General features: G+C 36.3%; 1 protein-coding gene across 1 annotated transcript in view; it reads right to left on the bottom strand.

The window, feature by feature from the left end:
* Window positions 1–1,274: 1,274 nt before the first annotated feature.
* Gnai1 (guanine nucleotide binding protein (G protein), alpha inhibiting activity polypeptide 1) overlaps window positions 1,275–12,934 on the bottom strand; it is a 77,195-nt gene continuing 65,535 nt past the window's right edge. Inside the window, exons 6-8 of the mRNA XM_013026077.1 lie at window positions 10,070–10,199; window positions 7,883–8,036; window positions 1,275–3,312 (exon numbers count right to left, since the gene is read on the bottom strand). Coding sequence (XP_012881531.1) covers window positions 3,122–3,312; window positions 7,883–8,036; window positions 10,070–10,199 — 475 coding nt within the window. The 3' untranslated portion in view covers window positions 1,275–3,121. The remainder of the gene's footprint in view (window positions 3,313–7,882; window positions 8,037–10,069; window positions 10,200–12,934) is intronic.

Here is a 12,934-nt window from a genome sequence, read left to right on the forward strand (position 1 = left end):
AAAAAAAACAAAAAAAAGTATTTTATTGATTCAGTACTTTTTCAGTAAGAGATTGAACATGACTGAATTAGCTAGTTAGGCCTTGAGCCTAAAGACAGGAAGTAAAAAACACTATTGGCAGTTCTCAAAAGAGCAGATTGAAGAATAGTTACAGTGGAATCTAAAAGAAATCTCACAAATAATAGTGCTAATAAAAACACACACACAAATGAAGATGTTTTATATTCCAGGCATTATTTCAAAGAATGATAAACAGTATAGTATAATGCTGAGAGGAAAACCAGAGCTTTGAATGAAGGCTCAGTTAATAATTTACTGATAAATCATGAGCCAATGCAGGTCAGAGCATAGAAGGCAACTATGTTATCCAACTGAGGATAACTGAGATAAATGCAAGATGCAAGACAGGAAACTTAAGGGGAAGCTTAATTAATTACTATGTCAAGTGGAAGTTCAGTAGACTTGAATTCAAGATGTCATGTGAAGAGAAAACAGAAATACTAATTAAAAACCACCAAAAATATCTCCATCAAACAGGTGTGGCTTTGGAAAAGCAGAATTGTAAGTAAACAGAGATAGACAAAGGATACCAAGAGGTCTATATGCTTCAACAATTTCCCATGGAAAGAGAAATGGGGTTGTCACTTACATAGTTTTGTTAGCCAGCTTTCTGTTACTGTAACAACATCCCAGAAAGAATGATCCTATAAGCAGAAAAAGTTGGTTTTGACTCAGTTGTGGATTTCAGGCCATGATTGACTGGCTTCATTGTGTTAATGCTGTGGCCAAAGTGGGGGGGCATGAAGCAGAGCAAAAACACTTACATACTAAGTTAAGAGGAAGACATCAAAGTTCCATACACTCCACATGGACCCATCTCACAAAGACTCTACCGCTTCCCAACCCACCCTGGGCCCACATCTCTAACACAGGGACCTTCGAGAGACACTCAACACCCAAACCACAGCTGTCACTACAATGGCTATGTTAAAAGTGAGACTTGGTTGCTGGGAGAATGATGGATGGATTTGGTTTGGGGCATACTGAGCTAAAGTAGGATGAGTTCTTAGAAGCAGAGTTAGGCAACATGATTGAAAATATGGTCTCATATTTTGGGCAAGAAGGGCAGGAGAAAACCCAGGCAAGGGAATCTCAAGCTTTTGAAACAGATACAACTGTAAAACAAGAGGTCATTGTAGAAGAAGAAAGATACAATATATCAATATTTAAAATTTGAATGCAAAATGGTTGAGTAAACAGGTTTGTAAAATTTGTAAAATTTTAAAAATTTAAATTTATTAGGATTTGTTAGTAACACAATTACACATAATAGAGTTGAGGAATCCAATGATGGTCACAAATATGTGCTTGTTTGTGGCTTTTAAACCTTATTTCTCATCATTCAAATTTATGCATTATAGTTAAATTTCATACACAATAACACAATGTGGATCTTACAGGTCTTCCATCTGTAAAATGAATGGAAACATAGCTTTCATGAAAGGCACATAAAAAATTCTAAACTAACACTTAAGAAATTTTGATAACTTGGAATTTCTTTACAAGGAAACAAATTCCTCAAATGAAACCAATATGAAAGTACCTCATTGTTATCCATATACACATATAGGCACATACTTCAACAAACATACTTATTTTTAAAACAAAATGACAACACATAACCAAATTTAGTCACTACTTACTAGCATAGTTTACTGAAAGACTGATTTCAGGATGAGTTAAAAAAAAAATCAGGAAATGGGCAGGGAATGCTGTTCATTTTACCCAAATAAGGTCACAAAGACACATTGTAAATAATGAAAAGAAAAATGATTCTACCAAGTTTTAATATCTAGCTGATATGTAATACTTACTAGAGCATACATCTAATCGCTGCTTTAGTTAAATAGGTTTACTCATTTTCTAAATGCAATTTTTGTCCATATAATTCTCAGGAATAATAGCATAATTTTTAAAGAAATACATATTTAAGCAAGTGGAGTAAATTTAACTAGAGTAAAAAGTAATTTGACAGTGTGAAATTTGTTACACATATGAATTTAAAGCTTGCATAATATCAGCAATAGAGAATTCAAAGATCTTTCTCCATACTTTCCAAATAAGGAATTCTCATATACAGGAAGTACTAAGGGATTTCCCAAAGGAAATACACAAATGAATGTCTCAAAATTCATTATGCTAAAAAATTTTGCCCACAAAAATGCTCTCAATGTCCACCTAAAACTTAGTTTTAAATAAAAATGCAATTGTTTAAAATGTATAAAATTAATCAGGCATTACCTTTATGGAAATGCATGAATACCATCCAGATATTAAAATTCAAAGTGAAAACAACAAAATGAATAAAAATTAAGAATTGGTGATCTAAGATAGTATATCCTCAAAAAATCTAAAATTTTCATTTCTCAAACCTACAGAGGAGCATGCACTCTTTAAAAGAAAAACAATAATTAAAATGCTCATAATGCTTAAATAATTGACTAAAAGACAGGTATACTCATCCTCTTTAAGAACATTTCAATAAAACACATTAAATTTAAAGAACAAATCATGTTATTAAAATAGTCTGTGCAATGTTTGTACAAATAACATTTTTATGAATACAAGTATACATACAGGCTATGACATTTCCTAGTATTAATTACTACACCTAAAAATTTACAGAACAGGAACATAAATAAAGCTTTTTAAAACTGGAAAACTCAGTAATCATCTGTCATTCGGTACAAGGTACTTAATATTTATGTTATTTCCAAAGCCATCATACTAGAATTAAAGGTTGCCACTCCTAAAACTCATATGGAAAATTAAAGTTATAAATACATTATACATACATTTGCATATTTACACTTACACAGAAATCATCAATATACTAGAGCCCAGCTTTAACAATGACCTTCTCTCTAGGACCATTTTTATTACTGTTAAAAAGGTCCCTGAATTGTTTTCAGTTAAACACACAAAACAGAACAACTTTGGTCAGGTTCAGATGCATTTGTTGTATACTATACTCTGTGTCACTGCAAGACTCTAGTCTAGAGAGATCCATATATAAGTACTCATTTGGCTTGAAAATGGGTTTCATCACTATCTGCAAAACTTAAAAGAGACCACAATCTTTTAGATTATTTTTTATGATCACATCTGTTACAGCATCAAAAACAAACTGCACATTCTTCGTATCTGTGGCACATGTGAAGTGGGTGTATATTTCCTTTGTGTCCTTTCTTTTATTGAGGTCTTCAAACTGATAAAGAATATATGCTGCTGCCTCTTCATAGGTGTTGGATCCTGGAATGGGTAAGGGAAAGAAGCAATGGCAAAATTTAAAACTAAGTATACCACTGAGCAAGATGGACCTTGAGACACCGGAATCAGTTGCACGCATGCCACTTCGTAGACTATACATCACTGTATATACTCCCTTCTAGAGTGCAATGATCTCTTCTCAGTGAAACACATTCTATATTCACTACATTTCAAGGACTGAAAATGTCTCTAAATTTTAAAAAGAAAACTGCTTTTTATGTTCCTGTCTAAACCTCCAAGTGTCTCATTTCATTCTTACCACCTATTATTATCAGGATGCCAACATTGAACTAGTAGCTGCTGGTTGCAGCTACTAGATTTCTAGCTTAATGGTCCATCAGCAGTGCTGGTTGCATCCAGAGAATCATTATTATTTCTTTTCCTATTTACATATTAATAGCATTGCTTTCATTTAAAAAAATGGACAAGGTAGACCATGTGACTTAAGGCTATGAGGTTATAAAACAGTGAGCTGGATATTCTTGCCACTCAGGAAACTACTACTGACTTCCTCTGAGCTAGAACATGTCAGAAACTGGCAGTATTTAAAGATACACAGACACAACTGTGATTCTGACCCAGCAATTCAGTTTTTAGGTGTACACTTGATAGATGTGCATGCTTTATGTTTTCTAGAAGACATAGAGAAAATGTTAGTGGTAGCCCTACAGTCTACTTCAGGAAGTAACCTGAAATGTCCTGTCTCTTGATTTGGATGGTAGATATTATTTACATTTTTTGTTTGTTCCTTTTAAAATTTCAATGTTTCACACTTGAGAGTGTATATATTGAGTGTAATATATATTGTATAGATACAATGATAATGATAAAATATATTACTGTATGATATTAAATGATTCAATAAAATGGGCATTTGAAAAAATAAAGTTGTTTAAGTCCTTCTTTTGTAAAGTAAAGCAAAATTATTTATCTGCTTTCCAGGTCCTCTGCTAGCCAGCCTGCCATGGAATGTGTTGGGGTCACTGCATGTAAAAGGATATGATAGGCTAATTGTCATACATTCTCACCATTTCCTGCCCACTGACCTGCAGTAGCTGGAATCTCTGACTCGCTTTTACATTTGCCCAAAATTGGATCCAGATGGGCTGTCTGTCTTTTCAAACCTCCTACGAACTACAGAGCATGTCACTTCAGTTTTTGTAATTCTCCATTACGGACCACATCCCATAGCCCTCCTGTCTCCTGTGAAATCTCACATGTTATCTGTAACACCAAAGCAAAATGCAATAGGACAGAAGCCCTTTGGAACATTATGTTTAATGTGCTTTATGACTGCAACAATTATGGAATTCATTATGAATGAAGAAAAGGTAATAAAATTATAGGCTTTGAAAAAAGTTTATATTTTCATACTTTATATTGCCAGCCTATAATCATACTGTTTTACAAATTAAGTTTTATTTTATTAACTCATAATCTCTTAATTTAAAATATGCATTGAGAACTAGGTTCTGCTAGATCACTTCTGTAATCCTAGCTACTCAGGAGGCTGAGATCCTGAGGACTCTGGTTTGAAGCCAACTTATTAGGCAGTAGAAACCATGAGACTACATTTCCAAAATAACCAACCAAAAGCTGGGCTGCTGGAGTGGTTCAACTGGTAGGGCATCAGCTGAGAAAGCAAGATGACCCATAGTGAGGCTCTGAGTTCAATTTCCAGTACGGTCTGCCTCTACTTCTATCTATACAGGTGTATGTGTATGTATGCATGCATTATGGATATATTTTAGAAATAACAGCTCACTTCCTATTTATCTGTAGATAGGTGGATACATATATCTATAGATACACAGATACACACACACACACACACACACACACACACACACACATGCTAGGGAGCTAGCAAATTATTATACCCTAAGAACTACTAGATATATGAACAAACCAATGAGCACATTATTCAATCTAATTTACAACCTTAAGAAAACAATAGCAAAGTATGTGTTGAAGTGTTTGTGTATAATATTTTCTAACATGTGATGAAACTGTCCAGAATAAATATCAGTATAAATAAAACCACAATTGATAATGGACCATTGAACAGATAATACAATCAAAAGACAAAGAAGGAAAGATCTGAGGAATAAATACAGTATTCATTTTGTTTGAATTTTCCATGCTATAAAGTCATTAGACAGCTGGTAGCCTGACTCCAGAGAGAAACTCAGGATTTAATACAGTGAGAATGAGTTTGACTATGCGAGGATAAGAGTGTCTATGGGATTGGGTGAAATGGAAATGCATGGTAAAAAGGGGAATTGTACAGTAGCAGTGGTAGAGGTTAATCCAACCAAGGGATTCGGGATTGTCAAGTTTTGGTAGAGCCAAAGATAGAGCCATTGGATATAGCCACAGAACGAATATCTTCAGTGTACTGTGGCTCATACCTGTAATCCCAGATACTAAAGAAGCTGAGATGGGGAGAATGGGGATGCCATGCCAGCCTGGGGCAAAAGTTCGTGATACCCCCATCTCAACAGAACAAGTAGGGTATGGCAGTGTATTCCTGAACCCAAGCTGCAGGGGAAGGATGTGGGCAGGGGGAATGATAGTCTAAGGCTGGCCTGGGCCAAAACACAGGAGACTCTGCATAAAAATTAACCTGAAAAACAAAGACCTGGACACGTGTCTGATGATGTAGAGTTCTTGCATAAGAGGAGCAAGACATTGAGTTCAAATTCCAGTGACAGCAAAAAATTAAGAATTGAGAGCTGCAAGTTGAAAGAGAAGGGAATTGAATTACCTGTTCCAGGTAGTGCAGAATTTAAATTACAGTTGTAACATAGAATTATTTTTTCTCTGCAAAGACTCTTAAGACCAGAGATGTTCACTAACTTGATAGTATAAGTGAAGACTGTTAACCTTACACACCTGGCAAGGGCAGGGTTAACAAGTACAGTCTTGGCTGTTCTGAAATCCCTAGTTACACAAGATTTGTGGATTCATTTGGAAACTCTGGTATTATGAAGTATCACATAAATGGCTACTTCATCATAAAAAAAAATGGTAAAGAAACCCAGACAGAGGAGAAGCTGATCCACTTTGATTCTTGATAAATGCAATCTTGAAGTTTGAACTGAAAGTGATTTTTATTCCTAAGGAGCATTAAAATATTCCTGAAGGTGACTTTGTGTAGTATGATTTTCAACAAGAAAGCAAAAAGTTTTCAAGAGAATGACAGTATGAAATTATTTTGAACCAAAGTATAACTTCACAGCATATAAAAAGGGATAAAATCATGGTAGCATGTTTTATCAAAGAATTGTTTCCCTTTGGGTTTTAAGGGGCATATAATTACGGTAGTTGAGTTGTAATGGTGTGGGTACAATTCACATGGGTCTGGAACTGGACTGTGGCTTTAGTCAATTCATATTCTCACCTGTGTGAGTGGGGCTATGTGAGCTGGCTCTCGCCTGACTGAGAAGGGGCAGTCAGGACCCATGGTACAAGTCAGCAGAACAGAATGAAATGCTGTTTATCAGCATTTACAACACAAATCATGAGATGAAGTGTTGAAACAGTTGTGTTTTTTTTCTTTTTTAAACAGGAAGGATGGGATAAGGGTAAATTCTCTCTTCAGAATATTTAGATTTGGAGGTTATACAAACTAGTGGTACTCATACTGTTCCTTAAAAAAAGAAGGCACAGAATTCTCTTCACTAAAATAAAATCTTATTCAGAAACCTAATGCGTAAAACAGATGAAAGCTGAGTCACTGTGGTGAAAGACTGTGTGTGTGTGTGTGTGCGTGTGTGTGTGTCTGTGTGTGTATCTGTGTATGAAGTAGTTCTGTTCCCAAAACACCAAGTTCCCAGTACTCATTTTCAATAGCATCCTGGGGTAGAGAGAGGTACTTGAAAGAACTGAGCGAACATAGCCCAATTCCTGACTTTATAAATGGGCTATAGAAACTTAAGACAAATCAACTGCGTTGGTTCAGGAGCAAAGAGCTAATTTCAAAAGCTATGACTGTACATCAAGTCAGTTTTCCTCACTGCGGTACATTTTCCACCACAGGAAAAGAAAAGCACTGCTAGCATTCATTTCAAAGCTTAGATTTCTTCTAAATCCTTCCCTGACAGGAGAATTAGCTGCCTCACAATTCCTTCTTCCTGAACATTAGTGTTCATGCACATTCCATCTTGGTAATACATTGCCCTACTACTGTTTGTTGCCTGTTTACTAGTAGGTCTGTCTCTGAGATTAGACAGTGAGGAGAGCCATGTCTTATTTGGCAATGCACCACCAGACACCTGACATGGAATCTGTTCACTGGATGAATTTATAAAGTCTTGGAGTCATTACTGGAAAGGATCTAGTAGCTTCTTCCACAAAATGAGCATGATATATTCCATAATTTCACCAGTGTCTTAATGAACTATCTGCTAAAGAACAACTGGATAAGTACTATCCCTTCAAGGTATAAGAATTCCTAAATCCAAAGACCAAAACAAAAAATCTGGCCTTAGGGAAAGTTTCACTTAGAAATATATGAATTCATAAGTTATTCAAAAAAAGATAAACATACCTGCATATTCTGGATAGCATATAGTGAGAGGGCTCTTTTTGATTTTTTCTTCAAAGAGATCCTTCTTGTTGAGAAAGAGTATAATAGATGTATCTGTAAACCATTTGTTGTTACATATGCTGTCAAACAATTTCATGCTTTCATGCATTCGATTCTGTAATAGATAATAAAAACAAGTTTTCATTTAAGGGCAATGACTTTGAGTAATATTTTGAAAACACATGCTGCAAGAAGGTAGAATGCAGTGGAAATACAAATAATATTCTGAAGGAGGATTTCATTGTTGCCCTAATTAACTCCCATTGTTTTCCTGATTAACTGCATGTCTATCTATCCAGCTTATGTGAAGAAAAGTGGACTCTGTTTGCTTACATCCTGGGGCAGAACTGAAGAGAACCCTCCCTGGGAAGAATTACTCCTAGACAGCCTGGGAGCCAGCAATGACCAAGATTCCTTGAATATGCACATTTCTGGCCCTTTTAAAATGTTTTTTATTGTTATTATAAAGATGATGTACAGAGGGGTTACAGTTACATAAGTTAGGGAGAGAGTACATTTCTTTTTGGACAATGTCATCCCTTCCCTACCTTTTGTCCTTGTTGATCTAATCCTAGATCTCTTCTGAGTAACCTAAAGTTAAGACTTAGGAGGCTGATTGCCTTCTTTTTCCCTGGTGTGACCAAAATGAGCAAATTCCTTGCCTAAGCTCACCACCCGTAGACCCCCTCTAACTAGATTCTCCAGGTGGTTGGTAGATATGGTATGTTGGCACCTCCAGAATCAGTCCTCTGCCACAAAGAACACTTTTATTTTCATTTCAGAAAATGCCCACTTTGATTGCAGGGAGACGAGGCTCCGTCATCACCCCTCAGTGCTGTTTGCACTCGTCACACCTTACTCACTGCCCGCCATGGGGCATGTGCTGCGACTGGCAAGTTCCTGATGCACAATGTTTTGGGGCCGAGGACTACCCAAGCATGGATATTTGAAGAGAAATGTTACTGCTGCACAGGTCACTCTATTTTATTTTACACATAGATACACTCAACAAGTGAAATTAGTGATTCCAACACTGTACATTTTAGGGAAGCGACTTACAATTTCTGTTTCTTACAATTCCACTAATTGCTCAAAAAGGGCCCTGATATATTTTTCAGTTCTGAAATTCATTCAGTGTTGTATTATTAGACCTAATGCACTGAAATAGAGATACTTGTTAAAAAATACACAACTGACATTTCTACTTCTTTTTTATTTCAATTGAAAAATTCACTGCAAGCTGGGTGCCAGTGGCTCCTGCCTGTAATCCTAGCTACTCAGGATGCTGAGATCTATGGATTGCAGTTCTAAGCTAGCCAGGGCAGGAAAGTCGGTGAGACTCTTTTTTTTTTGGGTCCGGTTGTGGGGCCTGAACGCTGTCCCTCAGCTCTTCAACTCAAGGCTAGCACTCTACCACCTGAGCTACAGCACCACTTCCGTTTTTTTTTTCTTTTTGCTTATGTGGTGCTGAGGGATCGAACCCAGGGCCTCAGGCATGCAAGACAAGCGCTCTACCACTGAGCCACCTTCCCAGCCCATCGGTGAGACTCTTATCTCCAATTAACCACAAGAAAACCACAAGGCGCACTGTGGCTCAAGTGGTAGAGTATTAGCCTTGAGTGAAAGTGCTCAGCAACAGCACCGAGGCCCAGAGTTCAAGCCCCACAACCACCACCACCACCAACAACAACAAAAATTGCAAATGCAAGAGCTATAAGTTGCATTTAAAATTAATGAAATCCTGAGGCACATCTGAAAATGACATGAAAGTAGCAGAGTGTAATAGATATCAAAGATTGCTATACAGGCAGAAATAACAAAAGAAAGGAGCCTTGGACGACTGCAAACTAACTTGATTTTCATTCAGCAAGTAAGGTCTAAATATAGGAAATTCACAATTAAGTATGCAGTGCTGAGATGAGCTTGAGTCTCAGTCTTTTCCTCAAGATATGTCTGATGTGTCTATGCTTTTTCAGCCATACTTCTCTTTCATAACACAAACAAAAAAAAACTCAAGGAAAGAGCCTGAACTTTCATATAATTCAGGCATAAGCAAAAATTACTCAAGAATTTTTCTCAGAAAAGTTCTTGGCGGCATCCCCAACTCTTCCTATTTCACGCTCAACTCTTCAAAGTGGTTCTACTTGCCATTTCTTCATCTTCGGCTAGAACCAGGTCATAGTCACTCAGTGCCACACAGAAGATGATCGCAGTCACCCCCTCGAAACAGTGGATCCACTTCTTCCGCTCAGACCTCTGACCTCCCACATCAAACATCCTGTAAGCACAACAAACAAGCTCTGATCTTTGTCATGCTAAAAAGAAAAAAAAGAAAGTTCCAAGAACAGGAGAAAGAGATGGGAAGGAAGAGGAAAGTCTTTAATAGAAAAAAAACAATGTCACCCACAGATTCTCAAAGGAAGAAAAATCTCTCTTTTTTAAAAAATTGCAAGGAAGGTATCTCTAAAGCAAGAACAAAATGATTCTAAAAATAAGTCATGTAAGTCACGCATTAACATCTGAAAACAGTTAGAACATTAGAGCAAACATAAATTAATGGACTACATGACTTGTAAACACTGAGAGTCACATGAAGCATGAGGAATGCACGGATCACAGAGAACATATTCAACTTGCCAGTCATGGAACATTAAAAGCAAAGGACATGGCTGCCCTTCTTCTATGGAGAATTGACTTTTCTCACAGCCAATAAGAAAGTTAAAGGAGAAACAATTCCAGGTAAGATAGTGCAGGTGAAGCAAATCAAATCCAGAAAGGAACAAAGAGGTTTGCTTAGATTATTAAATAAAACCATGGAACTGGGGGGAGGGAAACAAATTGAAATATGGCTTTGAAATATGGAGTAAAAATACTTTCATTTAATAGATAATAATGATAATAGATAATAATGAACTATTTTATGTTAGTATACAGTGTGTAACTCACTCTTAGAATGGCAATGGCCTTTTCCTCTGTCTCCCAGCAAGAGTTTATAAAGTTAAGCAAAAGTTTAAATTTGCATAGACTACATTATGCAACCTAGAAATAACCACTTATATAATGGAAACAACATGTGAAACTGGTGCATTTCAAAGGCTTCATTTATCTAAAGGGGCACTAATTAAAATAGTCCCTATTTAGTTTCCTGGCAAAAAATAATTTTTCCCTACAGAGCAGTACTGCCCTATAAACCAACTCTGAGTACAATCACTTAGCATTGGCTACTTCTGTCACAATTTAGGCAGTTTGCATTTTGGTGTTGCCATAAACTGTTCAATAAAATATGCTATTCTTCAAATAACGTAGCCCAATTGTTCTGTTTCTCAGGAGAATACTGATTGATAGAGATAATAATACCAAGAGACAGTTGTTCTTGTAACAAATATCTAAAACTGTGAATTTTTTAGCTTTGGAATTAAGTAGAAAGTAGCAGCTGGAGAAATCTTAAAGTAATTTACAGGAAAAAAATCTAAAGTATCTTGAAAAGAAAAAGTTAGTAGAAATTTAAATATTAAAGTTGCTTCTGATATGAGCTCAGCTAATAGAGGACAGTAAGAAAGTTTTTATTTATATAACTTTTGGGCATTCTGATAATATATGCATATACATTTATATGTGTATGCATACATATGTACAAAATATATACATACATGTATACATTTACATATATATAATAGTAGATAATTTAACACTGATCAATGCTTTCAATGAGGCCAAAAGGATATGAAAAACAGGTTCTTACACACTGCAAGAAAGGCAACATTTGTGATAAGTCACAAACAATTGGTTAAATTACCTTTGACTGTTAGGTGGAAGGCACAATTTACAGAAATAAGCTTAGATATTTAGCTGAAGAAATTTTCAAGCAATGTGAATGTCGTTAATGCTTCCAGTAAAATGAGATCAGGTAGAACATAAGAGGAATGAACTTCTAGGCCAAAAGGAGCTCATTCTCACCCCACCCACATGAAATAACAACATATAACAAGGCAGATATTGGACGGATACAAACACAAGCTAAATAATGCTATGAATTGCCAGCCATCATCACAATCTAGAACTTGGCAAAGAAGATTCTCTCTCAGAGCTGTCAGAAGGAGCCCGACCTTGCTGACATTTGGATTTCATTTCCTAAGCTCCAAAGGTGAGAGAAGAAATTTGGTAATCTTTTTTTCTTATTCTATTTCTCACATTTCTCTCCATATTTGACTTGCCTCCATAACAACTGCCATCTCCTAAACATTAGATTCTCATTTATTTATCTCCTCTCCAACTCTTCTCCAAAAGGGTAAAGACAATGGCCTTGTCTCTTTTTGCTCATGTTACGACACTAATATTGGAAAAACAAACTACTTCATGGAACCCTTACTTGGTAGGCAGTCACTCTGCCACTCTAGTTCATAAACTTTTCATTATAACAAAATTCTTTATTGTCTCATTTTGAATTTGTTAATACAATCAGAAATTAAATATATAAAAATATTTCGCAAGCTGGGTGCCGGTGACTCACACCTGTAATCCTAGCTACTGAGGATCACGGTTCAAACCCAGCCCAGGCAAGAAAGTCCATGAGACTCTTATCTCCAATTAACCACCAGAAAACCAGAAGTGACACTGTGGCTGGAGCGCTAGCCTTCAGCTGAAGAGCTGAGGGACAGCGTGCAGGCCCAGAGTTAAGATCCACAACTGACAAAAAAAAACAACAGAGTTGTGCTGGTAGCTTTAGTATGGTCTTGTTTGTGATCATTTGGGTAAATGTCCAAAAGTGGGATTGTTGGGTTATAGGGGAGCTCTATGTGGAGTCTTTTGAAGAACCTCCATACTACTTTCCAAAGTGGTTGAACAAGTTTACACTACCAGTACAACTATGTTTATTGCAGCATTATTTACCATTGCTAAGATATGGAACCAACCAGATGCTTCTCAGTAGATGAATGGATCAAGAAAATGTGGTATATATACACAATGGAATTCTATGCCTCCATCAGAAAGAATGACATTTCCACATTTGTT

Source organism: Dipodomys ordii, unplaced genomic scaffold (genome assembly GCF_000151885.1).
Source record: "Dipodomys ordii isolate 6190 unplaced genomic scaffold, Dord_2.0 Scaffold90, whole genome shotgun sequence".
Taxonomy (NCBI): domain Eukaryota; kingdom Metazoa; phylum Chordata; class Mammalia; order Rodentia; family Heteromyidae; genus Dipodomys; species Dipodomys ordii.